Consider the following 17938-nt stretch of genomic DNA (forward strand, 5'->3'; position numbering starts at 1 on the left):
ACAACCCTCGAGCCGGGGCCAGTCTGGCCCTGCTCTGCGCGGAGGATCAGTGAGGGCACGGCGGGCAGCGCGGGCGCGGGGACTCGCAGAGACGCAGGGCAAGTCGCATCGCGGGCCTGGGGCTCCAAAGGCCCTGTCGGCGGAGCCTCACTCACCAGCTCATGGTCCCGAACCTGGCACTGCTGCCGGGGTCCTCCGCCGCAACTCGGTCCTCGGGGATCACTTCCGGATTCAGTTAGTCTCCAGGAAGTGACGTAAAACCCGCCCCCTCTGCCCGGAAGAGGCGGCTGGGGGGCGGGGCCCGGTGCGTTAACCTTTCCGCCGCCGCGGGCTCCTAGCCGAGATTCCCTGTCCCGCGATCCTCAAGCGCTGGTTTAGGGACCCAGGACTCAGCCTGTGGCGGGGGCATGAGGATCTCTGGGCGCGTTTCTGCCTTCAACACTGACTTGTAAATTCTTTTCCGCTGACTACACGTGTCGCTTAACCGGGTTATTGCCTAGTTCTGTCTAGAGAGGTTTTCTAAGCTAGGAACAGTAGCGGTAATTGTCTACCTGGGAAGGAGCCAATGGGGAGGCAGCCTGAGGGAGACGTATATTCATTATATGGTCTTTGTCTCTTTCAAATTTTGTACCCTGTACATGCGTTGCCTGTTACAAATACATGGATCTTTTCCTTCAAGATGGCACAGGGCTGGCTCTGAATATAAATAGAATAGGTGCTTTTCAGGTTGGAACGTTCTGTGGATTTACTCAACACAAGAGGACAAAGAGTAAGATTGCACCATGTCTTCAAGCCCTTCCTTCTGTACTCCCCTCTACAGAACCCAAATGATGTGAATGGTCCCATTTTTTCTATCCATTCGTTTTAACATATTCATTGAGCTCCAAAGATGTGCCAGTTGCTGTGCCAACCTCAAGGATACAACCATGAAAAAGAAGTATGGATCCTGCCCAAAGCCCTCCCAGACTTACTAACTTGGAAGGAGAGGTAAATGGGCGACAAAGTAATAATAGGTAATGGGAAAGAACAGGAGCTGTGTGGCAGCCCGTAAGGGACCCCACTAAGCTGCACATGGGGTTTTATTGAGGGCGAATCATGCTAGCCAGATGAATCTGAGACAAGGGCTGGGGAGGGTCAAGGCAGAGACAACTTATCTTGGCCGACAGGCGGACCGAGTTCCAGGCAAGCATCTCATTTGTCTCGAGTCTCCCAAAGTCAGACTTCAGGGCTCTGGTCCCTCATAAGCTGCCCGGGGTTCTGAGCCTTGTTGGCCTCCTCACCCCCAAGAACCTCCTTGCTTTAGAAGAGAGAGGAGGGGGCAGTGGGGCCTATGTAAGTAACTGCTGGGCCTGTGGGGGTCTTTTCTCTAATTCTCATCCTTAAAATGGACTCTAGTGTTTTAAGGGCAGCCTGGAGAGTAGCTGAGCCAATGAACTAGAGCACAAGACGTATTGGTTTGTTCTGACCTTCCAAGGCAGGGTAGAGGGCTTGGCCGGGAGAAGAAGGGGAGCTCAGAGAACCGTCCACAGAAGGCAGACTCATTTGTGTTTTCTGTTTCCATTCTTGAGCGTCTAGAGTTCAGCGCAGTAGAGTTTTCCATTAAAGGGTGGGCCTTCAAGCATATGACACAGATCAGCTTTATCGCCATGTTACTACTCAGGTTACAGTAGTAGAGCAGCTTTGAAGATTAAAGAGGAAGATTGAAGTCACCAAAAGACAGCTAGGACAGAGAGTGTCGGCAAAGGGAGGAACAGTCCTTAATACTTTGTGCAGGGTGCTTTGGATGGAGGGGTGTGTGTGTGTCTTGTTTTTATGAGCCTTCTGGCACTTCAGCACCTGTGGAAGGTCTCTCCCCGCTGCTTCTTCCCTCCTCCATAATCAGTCTCCCTTAGTTATTAGCCCACAGTGCTAGAGCATTTCCCAAAGTATTAGCCTAGGCAGCTGTCATATACCAGAGGAAGTCTGTTTCAGGGCTGCAGGGGTAGCAGATACATCCCACAGGGCAAAAATGTTAAGTTCTAGACTAACAACCTACAGGGGTGCTGGGCTCTAGTTCCATCTTTGATACTAAGACTGACCTAAGAGAAGTCACATTTCTCTTCTGGGCCTTGGTCCCATTGTTTAGAAGGTGAGTAGATGAATAACATCCCCAAAGTTGCCAACATTTTGATTTTCCAAGTCGACAATCTTGTTGACTCCAGAGGCCCTTGAGAAATAGAATGGGGGAGGCATGTGAGGTGGGGCCTAAACTGAGGGGCAGCCGAGAGAGCAGGTTTGAGAAGTCAGTGATGTCCGGGGATAAAGCCAAACATAAACCTTCTGGGAGGAAAGGATTCAGGCTGAGGCCCACGGGGGCTGTGCTGCTTATCTTCAACCCTTAATCTTTAACGTAGCCAGCAGCACTTTTGAGGTACTGGGAAGAATGCTGGCCTCCTAAGAGTCCATCTGGAAAGATTCTGCTCTTCGCTGAGCTCCATCTCCTTAACTGAGGCTCATTTGCTCAACTTGAGGTGTGCTGGGCTGAGGATGGATGGTCGGGCATGCTGTGGATCCATAGCTTCCTTCCGTGAGCACGACATCCCCAATGTGGTGTTAATGCTGGAGAGCTGAACACGAGGAAGCACAACACATTTCCGACTGTTGCGGAAAACTAGCTGCAGGGTCTCCAGACCCAGGGTTGGGAGCTATGCCTTTTGTTTTTGGAACTCCAGGACAGCACCATATAGGTTGACCCTGCCCCTTCAGGGGAGGGATGGAAAAGAAGCGAAAGCAGTTTCTAAGTGGAAGCTGAGAGTGGAAGAGCTTTGAGTAGAGGTGGATACTCCTGGTTTCAGGTCTAGTGAATACTGCTTCCTTCCCATAAGTCTGAGCCTGCAGTTAAAAAATGTTCAGGTGGCAGAGATCTACTTCAGGGGACAAAGCTGTGGACCATAGGGAAAGCAGCCAAGAGCCAGCTCTGCTGCTAGACTCCTGGCCTTTTCTTGAAGCTTTTCACCCAGAGATTGGTAAGCAGATACTACTCTCTGTCCTCATCTCTGGGCTTGTCATTATGTGCCCTGTAGAGAGGCTGACCCTCCAATTCTTTCACATGCCAGCCTCTAATCAGCTAAGAGCAAGGGTTCCATGACTGGACTGGGGCCATTAGGGTCTTCATTAGAGCATGAGGGCTGAGACTGAAGGGAGTGAGTATGAAGGGGCCAGATTGATGGGCTGAGCTCCCTTGCATCCCTGAAGGCCTGCAGCATAAATGAAGACCTAGACCCTCGGGTTTCTATGTGGTTCCATTCCCCACTTCTCTCTGCTCTGCACCTACTCAGCAAGATGTCTCAGAACAACAGTTTCCTGGGCTGCCATAGGCCAAGGACGTAGGAGAGGAGCAAGGGTGGGAGAAGATGGAAGATATCCGAGTTAGACTTTCTAGTGGTGGGAAGCCCACATCGATGGCTCATAGGTCGTGGTGAAGTGGCAAATCAGAAGCTGGGCTGGCAAGCAGCAGTCAGGGCCAGGAATAGCTGTCTGGACCTTGGTTCTGCCTCCAAGTAGCTCAAGGGAGTCTCTTCCCTCCTTGGGGCCTCATATTCCTTAACTATAATGTAAAGAGTCTGGGTTAAGAACCCATGTGCCAAGTCAGATTCCTGTAACTGGCTGCCTAGAGTGCTGGGCTGAGGAGTCTGAGGAATCTGCCATTAATGGGGAAGTTCTGTGATTGATTAACGATGTCTGCCTTGGATGAGTAATAGAGCTGTGATGCTCTATTACTTTAGTATTTTGTTCATTCCACTTTAATATTTTGTTGTCGTTATTATTTTTATTATGAGTTAATAATTGAGCCCTCACAGTGTGCCAGGCACTATTCTAAGCAGTTCATATTTAATCTTTACAACAACCCTGTGAGATAGGCACTTATTATCAGCATGGAGGAACCGAAGCACAGCTACTAAGTGGTGGAATGGAGAGTCCAATCTGTGCAACCTGGCTCTGATCCTCATGCTTTTCGCCACTGTGATGATTTCTGAGGTTCCTGACAATCCATGGTTCTGTCAGGGCCAGGTGGGGTCAGAAGCCAGCAGACTAATGGAGCCAGGGGAAGCACAGCAGTGAGTGGCTGGGTTGGGGGGCAGGCCAGCACACCATCGGGCACCTAACAAGGATGATGCTTGGCCTCAGCCTGGGAGCTTTCATATGCTTCCTCCAGTTTGGAGTGCTCAGGACCAGCAGGTGGCAGCACCTGGCAGAGCGAAAGAAAAGGGCAGATCCCCGACTTGGCCTGGAAGTCCTTCGGGGACCAGACAGCCCAGGTGTGGAGGAAAGCGAGAACAAGTGAGGGTGTGGAAGAAGGCCAGCCAAGGGTCCAAGGCAGAGGGCGTGAGCCTCAGACACATAGGAGCTGCGTGGCCAATGCTTTACTTCCACCGCAGTGCGAGCCTCTCAGCTTGCATTTCATGGTGCCTGCTGTGGGCTTTTTTTTTCCTCCACTCTGGGAGAATGACTAACTTTAAGGACTAAAAAAAAAAAGTGTTTTGATTACACTGCCTTTTTACCAACTGGGAGCATTAGTCACCGTGGATTGCTGCAGATAACGGGGAAGGCAAGCAGCATCCCCCTCCTCCCCCTCCTTCTCCCTGATTAGCTCACAGAAGCCAGGGAGGAGACTCTAGTGAGAGAGAGTGCACCCAGGAGGGAAAACAATCCCCCCTGGACGACGTGCGTCCCAGGCATCCATCAGGGCTGCTCCGTCAAGGCTGGGCAGCACCCCCCGACAGCTTGGCCCCTGGTAGGAGATGCCCACTGGAAAGAGAATAGGCAGTAAGAGCACCGAGCCCACCGCTTCTGGGCTCTGAGTTGACTCTAGGTGGCCTGTTCCTCCAGGTGGGTCCAGGGTACACCTGGGAAAGGGGAAGTCGGGAACTCGCTGAAGATGTGGCTCCTGAGGTGGGGTGCTATTGGCTAAAAAGGATGAGGGAGAGCACACGGAGGAGGCCGCAATTCCTGTGATGTGGGGCTGGCACATCACAGTTGTGGGGGTCCTAAGAACTGCTGCCTTGGGCCAGGGCCTCCAGGCGGACTGGGGTTGAGAAGCTCCTGCAGGTGGGGGTGCTACCCATTTTCTGTGCCCCACACTGCAGCATTCTCCCTTCCTCTCCATCCCCAAAGGGGCAATATCTGGTGTTTTGGGCACACCTTCCTAGCCAAAGTGGGCTTCTTTCCTCTGCCATGACGAGCAGAGGCCCTCGGGTACTCTCCCAGTCTGGCCTGTTGGCCAGGGTGCCAGAGGTGGGAGCTCTGTGCCTTGTTGGGGAAGGCACTGAAGCAGGGAGGGAAGGAGCTGGGCTGCCTCAGGGACAGGCCAACCCTGTGAATCCAATTCTTATGGCCCAGCCCTTCGGCCTATCCCCCCCCACCCCCCGTCCTCCCCCCCCCAACTTTGCTCCACCCTGGTGAGAAGACATTTATCTGAATGGCCCTTCAACTGGTGGACCACTTGTGGGTATCTGTCTGAAAAATCCCAAGGATCAGGACGAATAACCCTTGGACTATAACAATAAAGATAAACAATTATTTCCACATCTCCCAAGGTCAAAGTACTTCGTCTTGATTTTATCGTTGCTGGTTCTCTTTTAAAAATAAAATATTCACAGGTGTTTGGTATTCTCTGACCTCTAAAATCTTATATGGCGGATGAGGTTGAAAAAGAGCTTAGAGAAATTGGGGTCGAAAGAAGAAGGTGTGGATTCTTCCAGAGGGAGAGGCCTGGGAGATTCACCTTTAGTCCCCTGGGCTGTAGCTGGCCATAGAGAATGTCCAAGTGCTGAGGTTACAGTGTGGTTTGTCCCATTAGCCCTGGCGTGTCTCTTCAGACTTCGCCGTCCTGCACTTCCTGCAGTAGGCCTTGGGGCTCCCTACACCCCTTCTCTGCCCTTTGCAGTTCCCCATAGTAATAACTACCACTGCAGAGTCTTATTGGCACCGGGCTCAGCATTTTACACATATTATATAATGTAGTCTTCACAGTAATGATGAAGCAGCTCTTCTGATTATCTCCTTTTTATAGATGAGGAAACTGAGACCAAATCAATTGCCCAAGGTCATAGAGTTGGCCAAGTGAGAAGGACGGGCATTTAAACTCAGGCTGCCTACATTGCCTTAGAGTAGAAAAGTAGCAAAAGGGGGCATACATGCTAGAGGGAGCTGGCGTTGAAGGAAGACTCACTCTTAGGTGGCATCTTGCTAACCCTTGCCACCTCTCCGAAGGAGAACAATGGCGCTTGGTGATCTTGACCCCAAGAAAGCCTGCGATGAAAGTCTAACTGAACTGCTAGCTGCAAAGCCCATGCTCCAGCTGTGGCACTGCCCAGAGGTCATCTTGCAGCCAGAAGGGTACCCATTGCTATCAGAGCACTGCATGGGGAGGGCAGGCTTTGAGCTGATTGTGGGTGATAGAGTAGCCTCCGACTTTTGTCCTCGGGCTGGAATAGCCATCCACCCTAGCTGTAGCCACAGAGTGTCCCAGGTGAGCACAGGCCCAAGGATGGCATGACTTTCCTAGGGAATCCTTGCAGGTCCCACATGTGGTGAGAAGCAGATCTAGGGAGTGAGGAGGACTGCCCTAGCTTGACCTTGTTCCAGGCCTGGCTGCCCAGTGTCCACCCCCTGCTGCTGTGGCCGAGACAGCCCCCAGACACCGGCAGGGCAGGTGGCAATTATCCCTGGGCACTGATTACACTGCAGGGCCAGCCGGAGCCCTAAATAGCCCAGCAGTTCAGCCTGGCACGGGGAGTAGGGGAAGAGAAGGGTCCTGCGGGGGAGGAAGGGGCAGGAGTGAGGGGGTGCGTGGGATGGGTGTGTTTAGAACGACTTGGGGGTGGGAGAGGAGTTCATGTCAAGGCTCCAGCCATCCCGAGGGTAAATCTGGTCACACTGAGAGGGTGGCACCCTGCAGGAGGGGCACGTAGAGAGGCTCTCTCTGATGTATCGAAGGAACCAGTGGTGCCACCGAGGCCAGGACAGCTGCCCCGCTCCGACCCTGGCTCCCTGTATCTCTGGGCTGATCAGGAAAGTATCCTCGAAGAAGGTGCACAGTGGGGTGGGGTGGGGAGAGGCTAAGTGAGGGTGAGCAGAGGCGCCAACATCCCCCCACCCCGTCGTGGAGGGCCACGTGGAGGGCAAGTTCTGGGCACCATCCAGGCCTCAGTCATCCCTTGCCTTGTGTAGGACTGTGACCTCTTGGGCACCAGGGACCCTCCCTCAGCTCCTTTTCAATCAGACCAATGGCAGGCAGCTGCAGACTTTGGAGATGAGTCTGTAGCCAGGGCCAGAGCCTTTGGGATGAGTGCCTCATGAAGCATTGTCAGGGCAAGGAGGCCTGGCTTCTCACCCTTCCACTTGTAACTGCTCTCCCCTCTGCCAGAGTGCGCTGTGTCTGGACCTCTTCGAGAGGCATTGAGAACTGCAGGCCAGCAAGGATCAGGGAGAGTGGAGAGAACCCAATTTTTCAAGCAAGTCATGGGTTTCGGTGGGCTGGACCCTGAAGGCATTCGGGTGGAGTGAGGGAGCCTCTCGGATCCACCCCCCTGAACTCTGGATCAGGTGTGGTCAGTAGAGTTTTGCTTCTTGGTGGACCAGCACCAATGCCCGGAATGGCTGCCTGGGAGGAGGTATTGGATAAAAACAGAATGGAAAAAGAGAAATATACTCCCCTCCAGGGTGCACCCCATTTCCATTCCTGTGTAAGTACAGACTCCTTTACATTGATCCCCCACATTCCTTCGAGAGTCCACAACCAGTGCAGTGTCTTCTCTTGTCAGCCATGGGAAGAGTCTGAGCTGCCGGTCCCTCCCCAAACCCCAGAAGCTACAGCTGAAGGACAACCTGGGCAGAGTTGTTCCCAATATTTGCCAACTTGGGGGCAAAGCCTGGTGGAAATCTGGTTTTCAGAAGTCTCTGATTGGGGTCACCTGGACCCATCACGCCCAACATCTGTGCTCCTTCCCTCTACCCTGTGAGACCTGGCACCCACGTGGCAGCACCGCTCGAAAGCCGGACCCAGGCCAGAGAAGGAGGCTTTCAGTGGCTCCAAACCACCTCTCCCAGCAACTCTGCTAATCCAAATAAGATAGGGAAAAGGCAGTGGGAGGAAATGATAGTTTCATGGTTATTTTCAGAAAGGAAACAAAAAAAAAAAAAATGCAAACAGGAGCACACCCTGCATTTTGGTACAAAATCTAGGAGTCTCGGGGAAAAGAACCTACAGTTCTTGCTTCTTCTTGTCCTCTCACCAGATGCTGGGGAGGGGAGCTTGGGCTGGTGGGGTCTGCGCTGCTTTTCTTCAGAGGGAAAGGGAGGTGAGGGTCTTCGGGATGAGCCCGGAAGACCCTTCCTACCGAGTCAGGCAGGGAGGAGCCGAGGCATCCTTGTCTTGTGGGCAGACAGAGGCCCACCCTTTGGGGGTGGAGGAGTTGGAGGGGTGGGGAGAGGAGCAAGTGGAGAACTGGGAAATTCTGGAGCTGATGCTTGTAAAGTGCAGTGGCGTGTGTAGGATTGGTGGGCTGGGAGGGTGTGTTCTAGGAGCACGGTGCAGAGAGAGAACTGGAGAGGGGGAGGGAAAACAGGAGAGACCGGGCTCGTGGGAGAACTGAGTAGGGCTGCTGTGTGCATATATGTCCAGGGTGGGCTCAAAGACAGGAGCTGGGCAACCCTGGCTGCATGCAGGATGGACTGTGGAGGTTGCCACCAGCTCCAGAAGGCTGTGTGCACGGAGGACAGAGCCCGCTTCTGTTCCCAGAGGGAAACTGGGCTTTGCTCTCTAATGCCTGGGCTTCCCTGGATAATGTCTGGAAAGTGCGAGGGGGTGGGAAGCGGTGGCCTGAACCTTGGAGGAGAGGAGGAGGGGTTGTCTGGAGGCCTGGTCTCCGGGATTTTATTGGACTTGTGTGGAGACTTTTACAGGAAAGCCTGCAGAGACCCGGGGGACGAGGACATGGATGGGAGCGAGCTGGTGCATGCGGATGAGGGACTCAGTGAACTAAGAATCTTCAGTGATGGCAGAGGGAGACGTTCTAAGAGTAAGGGAGAGAAAGAGGTAAGAACGAGCAGACCCAAGAGAACCGGAAGGGACCTCAGGATGTCAGCTGGCCAAGTGTCCTGCCTGAGGCTGGAGAGGTATTATTATGCCCATTTTATAGATGTGTCATCTGAGGCCCAGCAGGATCAGCTGCTGCATCCAAGTTTCCATGAGTGGTCAGGACAGGAGCTGTGGTGGAGGAATGGGCAGCAGGCACACTCATGTGACCTGCTGGGTGGTCTGGTTGGTGATGGGGAGTCTGTAGTGCTCAGGATAGGAGAAGGCCCTCCAGGTATTATTCCAGGTATTGTTCCAGAGAAGACAGAGTTAGGCCGAATATCAGGAAAATCTGGGTCTCAGGAGGCTATAGGGCCTTGGAAGCCGTGCACATGGAAGGGAAGGAGCCCTCCCTCCCAGCCTGCTAAACCAGACCGAGCCTGGGGACCTGGGAGGGTTGGGAGGAGATGGAGATAATGACTCAAGCCATCTGACAGAGGCTTGACCTAGGGGAGGTTGGGTAACCCAGCAGACGCTCCGGTGGAGTGAGGGATGGAATAAATGGGTGATGCTGGTTGGCGATAAGGGAGAGAGGGTGTGCCGCTAGGGAGAGGCTGCTGGTTCCTGGAAGCCTGTTGGGAGGAGGATGGGGAGGAGATTGGGCTTTGGGTTGGGAAGAAGGAATGAGGTTCCAGGACCTCCTGCGAGGCCTCTCTTGAGACAAGGTCCTGGAAGGAGAGGCAGAGGCCCACGGGGTGGGTTTGGGGTTAAATCTCAAACTGGAGGGTCCCCAGCAGTAGGAATGCTCAGGGTAGAGGTCTGAGCCCTCACTAAATGTCAGTTGCTATGTACTTTTCAGGCAAATATGAAAGAAAAAGTGTTAAAAAGCACATTCTAAGAAACAAACACAGCCACAGAATATTTTCCCCAAGGACTCAGGCCAGAAGGAGCTAGAGTCAGGGAAAGAGGCCCCAAGGAGCCAGTGGGGATGGGGAGAGGCCAGCCCTTCGGAGCAGCAGGAAGCAAGGTCGTTTGATTTGGGCCCAGGAGAACAAGAGCAGAGGCCTCGTCCTCATCCTGCCCCTGCTGGGCCTTGGCTCAGCCCCCAGCTGTAGAGTCAGAAGGATGGGTCTTGTGCGCACTGGAACCTCTGCGCACCAGAGCTGGAGGTGCTGTCTGGGTCCATCATCAGCTCTACTCACTTTTCTGACAGGGACTTTGAGACCCAGAGGGGGACCGACTTTGCAAATGTAACAGCTTTGTCCTAATGTCAGAGGCAAGACTAGAAGCCAGGCCACCTCACTCCTGATGCAGCGGACCCCAGAGGTGTACAACTGCTTGACGTCATAGAATCTCATTGGATGCAACTTCAGTACCCTAAGACCCAGAAAGTGAAGTTTCCAGCAGTGAAGCGGGGATCATTCTTGGGCTGTTATCACTGAGCGATCTGGACCCTGTGTGGTTTTTCTCATCTGACTTATTAAGAAAAGTTCAGACCTAGCACCTAGCTCTCCCTAGAACATCTGCCCAGAAGATTCACCTGTAGAAGGAAAAAAGCATCCTCCAATAGTCTTCTTCAGGCTTCTGGGACAGAATAGCTCTCTTTCATGATTTTATATTGCAGCGGATCCTCTCAACAGCCCTGTGAATAGGGCATCAACCCCATTGGACAGATGGGAGAACAGAGGCTCCGTCAGGTTACAAGACTGACTTGAGTCTAACACAGAGAAAAGCGGTGCTGGGACTGAAGATATAGCTTTGGTCTTTTGGCTGAAAGGCCTGAGCTCTTCAACCAGAAGCAAAAGAGAAGCAGATGGGTGGGCTGAGTGGGGAGGGAAGGCAGAGGTCTGTCCATGTTTGGAATTGTGGAAGCAGAACGCCGAGTGCCCAAAGGGAAAAGGATATGGGGCGGCTTTTCTTCTCAGCTCACCATTGTAGGTCTGGGCTGAGGAGTAGGCAGGGAGGTCAGCCAAGGGATGTTCTCTGGAAGGCACATGGGAAATCAAAAGATAGAGCCCCCACCCTTACCCCTTCCCCAGCCATGGAAAAGTCTGCCCTGTAGCAAGGAGAAGCAACCAGAATGTAACACAAGGAAGCGTCGTCTGGGTTGGACCACCTCCACCAAGCCAGCTGGGCAGGCTCCCGAGAAGCGGGGCTGCTCTGTTGTTTCCCGAGGCCTCTGGACCACTGGGATTTTCTTTTCCTCCTTAGAGAAGGGACATGAGAGTGAGTAGCCCCATAGGCCACCAAGTGAGCCTCCTGGGGTGGATCCATTCTGCCTGGAGTCTGATGGGATAATTCGTGAAGAGCCCTTAGCACAGTGATTGACATGTAGTAAGTTCTCCATTGCTTAGTGGTTTTGTTATTACTGTGGGACCTGGGAAGGGACTTTCTGAGATCTTCCAAGAAGTTTCCCTCACTTGCCTCCCCGTCTCCCCCACCACCTCTACTTCCTACCAGACTATGATTTAGGTCCTTCCTATCAAGGACCATCATCACATGACACCAGGTCCAAAATACTAAAATTGTCTGTTTATTTGTCTCCTTGACAGAATGGAAGATCCTCGAGGGCAGAGACCGTGTCCTGTTTATGTTCATCTTTGTTCTGCCTGCTATCCCCAACCCCCACCAAGGGGTGGGCACTGTGTCTGGTTTAATACAGTTTTGCTAAATTAATGGATGAGTGAATGAAATGCAAAGAAGCTCTGGATGGCACCAAGTTGCCAGGGAAAGGCAGAGACTGAGGGGTGCTTTTGGAAAGACATGAAGTGAGAGACCAAAGAAACGCAGGGTAAAGACATTTGTTTTCCTCCAGAATGAAAATACTTAGATGAGTCTATAGAAATGATGTAGTGAGACTGAGATTTGCAAAAATCCATGGAAATGGAGCTCGTGGCAGGGAGTATTGTAGACCAAATGGTTTTAGGAATATCCCATCTTGCATGTTCAGGGCCTGGGGTAGGGGTGAGAATATGAGCATATTGGAGGAAACTGGCCATCCACCAGCTCTTTGCCAAGGCAGGAAACACGGCCAATCCAGCCATAGACTTGTGGGGAGCTGGCTTTGCAGGAGCGATTTCTGAGAGATGAGGCCAAGGGAGATTCCCACTCTGAGGCTGGGCAGCTGGAAGAGTCATCCATCTTATTAGGAACTTGGCACCAATGCAAATGTCAACAGGAAGAGAAAGGGTTCTCGGGCTGTGGTTCTCAAAGGAGGCAGTTCTGTCTCTCCTTGTCCAAGCTGGAGTTTAGGAATCATCAGTGGCCTCCGAGAGGACATGAAAGAAAGATTAAGAAGACTGCATCAGGGGGGTTATGAAGCTGAGCAGAGGAAGGGGGCTTTGAGGATTGAAAGGAGAGGCAGCCTGGGCAGAGGAAGAGGACACCTGTCCTATGGCTTGGCAGGCCAGGTACAGGTCATAGCTCTCCCCTGGGGTTGGGGACTTCTCCCTGACTGTCAGCCGTCAGGGTTTGTTTGCTTTCTCCAAGATCTGGTTCTACACACCTCTCTGACTTCTTCCTATGGCTGACGTCTGTCCTCACTACTTTCCGGCCACTCTGGCTCCATGTGCTTCTTTCAACAGTCCAAGAACACCATCACCAGGACCTTAACATTCACCTTCACCAGGACCTTAACTTTCGTCGTCCCCTCTGCTGGCAGTGTTCTCTGCCAGATGGCCACATGGCCCGCTCCATCACTGTCTGCTTCTATGCACAAAGGCCCCTTCCCCATGAGGCCATCGCGGACCACCCTATATATAACTGTACCCCCCAGCCCAGCACTCCTCATTCTTCTCCCCCAGCTGTATTTTTCTCCATAACACATATCACAGTATGACATAATACGTATTGTTTTTAAAATCTGGAGAAGGGAAGCTCTGAGAACAGAGAATTTTTTTGTTCATTGCTATATCCTCAGTGCCTAGAAGAACATGTTGCACATAGCGGGCCCTCAACAAATGTTTATTAAGTAAATGAAGCAATCAGTACCTTTCCCTGGGACCCTCTAGTCTGGATCTGAAATCCTGGCTCTGCCCTTACTGGGTATGTGATCTTGGACAAGTCACAGAATCTGTGGAGGCCCCCCGTTTCCTTACTTAAAAAGGAGTGCTAGCCCCTTAAGGTTTCTTATGACTCTGCAAATCGAGGGAAAACCACCTAAGGGGGTAGGATGAGGTAAGGACCCAGATGTCCTTGATTCTCTCACAAAACATTACTTCCATGAAAACCTTGGATGGCGCTTCTGCCCCCAAACTAGAGTTGGGCAGGGGCAATGTCACTAGGCCTGAGGTTAGAAGCTGAGAACTGGCCAGAAGGCTGAGGTCAAGGACTGATGACTAAGAGGGAGCCTGATTCAGGGAGAGGAATGGATGAGGAGGAACTGGGGCTGCTGCATTTCATTTAAATCCCTGATAAGGATCAGGAAGCAGGCAACAGCCCAATGACACATTAATTAACTTTGCATATGATACTGGATCAGGAAGGTGTTACATCCACCCGTCTAAGTGAAAGAGACAAAAGGACCTGGGAAGGGGTCAGGAACCAGGCCAGGAAACGGCAACAATGACAGTAGTTGTGGCCAAGAGGGGTGAGGACGCGTGTCCTCTGGGTAGATTGAGAGGTGGGGTGGAGGGGATTCCCTTTCAGAACACAGATGTCCACTGGACGCCTGGAGTTGGCAGTGATGGTGAGGACTCGAGTTCCTCTGGCCGTGTTGGAATCAGTGTACCCATCCCCGGTGGAAACAGAGCACTCTTTCTCACATCTGTGTTTGGGGATATGGAAAGGGGGCAGGGTCAAGGGACAAGAAAGATAAGTCACATTTATGGAGCACCCACAATGAACCAGGTACCCTATACATGACCTCATTTGAACCCCACAATGGCAATGATAAGACAGGAGGAAACTGAGGTTCGGAGAGACTAAGAGATTTGTTGACAATCACACTACAAGAAAGTGGCATAGTTGAGATTCAGATCTAGGATGGAGGTGACAATTTCAAAGCTGGTTAAGGGCCCCAAGAGACCAGCCGGAGTAGCTGCTGGGTTATCAAACGGCCTCTTAATTCCCAGAACAGAGGCCTGAGTAGTAGTAACAAGTGCCCCAAAAGAAGCTTTCCTTATACCTTGGAGTCGCATGGACACTGGAAGTTTTCTGCCTTTCCTGCTCCGATGGCCTGACCTTCCTAAGCAGCGGGGAGACGGGAACAAGAAGGAATGGAAGATCTTTAGGCACCTGGACAACCTGGAGGGGCAAAATACTAAGGAACAGAAAGTGCCAGAACTCTTGCAGCCTATCTTTGAGAAGACAAAGGGCCTCGAGGCCCAGTTCTGTTCTGGTCACTCTTCTCTCTCCCTTTCCTGGAGATAGGGGCCTGATGCCTTCTGGGTGGAGGACATCCCCTGGGGTGAGCCACCCCAGAGAATGCAAGTCCATGGACAAGGGTAATTTCCCCTGAGGACGGCTGGGCATCCCCAGACTCAGGGGCGTCACACTTCTCTCTCCTCCAGGGAGCTGAGAGGCAGGAGCGTTCCTGAGACTATAACTGGGAATTCAGCGGGTAACCCAACAGGAAACTCAACTCTGCTGTCGTCTAGGTCGGAAAACAGCAGTCTGTTTCCTGTTGGGTCGTGATGCCACTGTGAAAGGCTTGAGGTAAAGATGGCTACAGGCCTGGGGCAGGCCTCCCACGGAGAGCCAGCCTGGGACCACGCAAAGTGAGCAGGGCCCAGAGGACACCACTGAAACGACAGGATTGGAGGATCGTAGAGTCCTGGCCCTGAGAAAATGTGCTGGGGGCCACCCTGGAGACAAGACGCAGGTTAGGTGACATTAAAAAAACCACATGATGGCCCACCTCCCACCCGACCTAGAAGTTAAGGCATTGCTGTTGAGTAGCCACCACCATCTAGAACCTCGTATTCTCTCATTCTTCTTGTTTGTGGCCAGGCACTGTTCGCATTAGCTCCTCAGTCAGATTCTTCAGAAGCCTTCCTTCTGGCCATCTGTGTGTTTGCTGAAGGGAAGAACGAATTATTTTCACGGGGAGGTCAGTGGGCAGAGGGGCGTTGTGCCCCTGGTGGCTAGCAGGGGTGGTGGTAGGGATTGCCCCAATTCCAGATCCCAGACGGAGCAGCCCTGATGAGGATGGGGAATGAGGATTCCAGGCAAAAGAGTCAGGGCCTGGTATCTTCCTGTTTGGGCACAGACATATCAAAGACTTCAGTGCAAATCCGGGAAAACCTCATCACACTGCCCCCAATCCTGGCCCACCTCTTTTCTTGCGTAGGGCTGTGAAAGTGACCAATTGTTGAAAATATTAAAGACAGGGTAGATGGGAAGCTTGATGCAAAGAGAGTGGTGAAGTTTCAAGAGCTGGGATGCTGAGAGAGGCTGAGGAGGCCAGACCTGTTTCTAGCCTCTGTGAATGACAGATGTGGGGGAAGTGATCGTGTCCTCAGGGCTATCCCAGGGACTCATGTGACCAAAGGGTTCCGAGATCCTCTTGGATCCTTTCTCTTCCTCTGGAGCCCTCATTCTCTCCGCACAAAGAGTAGGTTTTCTACAGAGAACCACTTGGAATAGATTTAGGATTACGACCTATTTTTAAAACCCCATGGCACCTTTTAGAAAGTCATTTTCTCCTAGTTGTTAAGATTCTGCCAGTATGATTTCTAGCCTTTGGGACACACAGAGGCCTCCTACTTTCCCTGGTCTATTATTCCAGGACTCCAGGGGAGCCAGTCAAGGCCAGGAAAAGGCAGCTCACAACCCCCTCATCAATGGCAGGCGAATTCTGGACTAGCAAAACGGGATCAGTAGGGACTGGCCATAAGCTACTGCCTTCATTCACCAGAATTCACCTTGCTATTCCTTTTTATATACTTGTGAATAAACATAGACACATGCTTAAACATACTCATCACCACCGCCACCATATAAAAACATATGGCACTCCTTGTCCCCAGTTCTCACAAAGTAGCTCCTCGTTTGTACCTAACTACAGTTCGCTGAGTCCAATTTTGCAAGGAGTCATCGCCTTCAGTATGCCACTCCCGAGGTGTGTGTGTGTGTGTGGGGGGGCACATCCTTCCATTCATTCCCCCAAACGCCTCATGAGTTGCTTAGAAGGAGCGAGTCCTCTACCTCGTCTATGTTTTCAGGCCTGATTTTGCTCCTGGGCCTTTCTTCAAAAGCCTCCATAGTTTCCATCTCATGATGGCCTTAGCCAGGCCCTTCCTCCACCATCTCCCCACTTCATCCCTAAGTTTCAGGGTTGAGTTTCCTCTCCCTATATTTACAAACCCAGGCAGGTTGGGTTGCTGGTATGATGCTATCTGAGACAGCCTTATCTAGCTACAAAGTGTGAATCAGAAATTACACCACACGGGGCTGGTGCCAGCTAGGCGGGCTGCCATATTGCCAAGTAACCCGGTGGTTAAACCAGGTTGGGTTGAGTAACATGAACCAATGGGAAGTGAGTTTATTAATCATGCAGCATAGTACACTGTTGACGAAAGTGCAACTCTGAAGACCTGGTTTGATTGGGGAAGGTGCAGGTGGGGCTGGATGCTAACTAAGAAGACACCCAGTGACGCTACTTTTCTCTGATAATATTCACTTGAAAAACACATAACGATCTGGAAGGAATCGTCTAGTTTAGCAAAGAGATAGATTATATGCTCAACCACTAGGACTTTACAGCCATTTTGGATTCCCTTTGTTAAAAAAAGAAGGATACCTCCTCGTGGCTGTACTTACAGTTGCAGTTCAGAATTTTTCAAGTTTCCTGAGGTGAGAGAAAGGAATTCAAGATGGCAGCCAGTGACCTAGAATTGTGTGGGTGAGAAACTTTAAGATTCCATACTGCATTCTCTCTACTGATCTCTCACTTCAAAAACATTCTTTTCTAAGGCCACAGCCCACCTCCTCCACTCAAGTCTGCCCTCAATTTCTTGGTAACTCAACAGAAATATCACCCACAGTTTTCACTGTGATGGGCCTGCAATGAGGTGGCAAGAGCAGTTTCTGAGCAGAAATGTTATACATTTCTGTCACCGTATGGCTGGCCTGGTTGGCATCTCAGACACTGAGACACTGTCCCCCGGTCATGTGTGGCAGGACATTTACATAGCTCAGTATCAAATGCTAAGCCCCCAAACTTTGAGGAGGCAGATAACATGCAGGAATGCATGGAAGAGGAGCCCAGGTGAGTGTCTTAGAGGGAAGGCAGGAAGAAAGGGAGGGGGACAGGGCTGACTGGTCCAAAGACTGCTGTAGGATAAGCCTCACGGAGATAAAGGATTCTAAAGACTGCAGGATGTAAGGTCAGGGGATAGGATGGAGCTGTGGACACAGAAAGGACGTGGAAGGTGCATGTCTCTTCAAGAGAAACCTCTAGGACTGGCAAAGAAACTCAGTAAAGGACAGGGAAGGTTCTGGGGAAGAAAGCTCAGGAAGGGAAGTATCACTTTCATGGGAGACAGAAGTTGTAATACATGAAGAATTAATGCCGGATAAAGCATTCCCTGTATGTTCTCCAAACCCAAATGTTCTTTCTTCTCTTAAAAGCATCAGATCCCTGGGTAGTTCATAAAAGCAGTTTTTCATCCAGGAGTACCTTTCTCAGGCAGCTACAAATAATGAGGCCTGGAGAATCCCATTCAAGTGGGATTGAAGTTATAGAACTTTAAACATGATTTTCCCCAATGATCTGACCACAGAAGAGCTCCCAATCTCTCTGGTTATCTTGCCAACTCTGAAGAACCCCTCTCAAGTCTCCACCTGTTTTTCAAGCTTCAAAAGCTTTGGCAGGAGCACCACTCACTGTGGCTGTAGAAACCCTCTGAGTTCTGTTCTGGTGCTCCCTGTGACCGTCAG

The 17938-nt window shown here is 51.6% G+C and overlaps 1 protein-coding gene across 2 annotated transcripts in view; it reads right to left on the bottom strand.

The window, feature by feature from the left end:
- Window positions 1-292, bottom strand: part of BIN3 (bridging integrator 3) — a 37739-nt gene extending 37447 nt beyond the window's left edge. Inside the window, exon 1 of one of the 2 annotated variants that reach the window (XM_039868109.1) lies at window positions 156-292. In XM_039868109.1, coding sequence (XP_039724043.1) covers window positions 156-163 — 8 coding nt within the window. In that variant the 5' untranslated portion in view covers window positions 164-292. The remainder of the gene's footprint in view (window positions 1-155) is intronic. The other variant, XM_039868110.1, reaches the window with a different exon arrangement.
- Between the last annotated feature and the right edge of the window lie 17646 nt (window positions 293-17938).

The sequence above is a fragment of the Pteropus medius genome, unplaced genomic scaffold, assembly GCF_902729225.1.
Source record: "Pteropus medius unplaced genomic scaffold, Ma_sr-lr_union100, whole genome shotgun sequence".
Lineage (NCBI taxonomy): Eukaryota > Metazoa > Chordata > Mammalia > Chiroptera > Pteropodidae > Pteropus > Pteropus medius.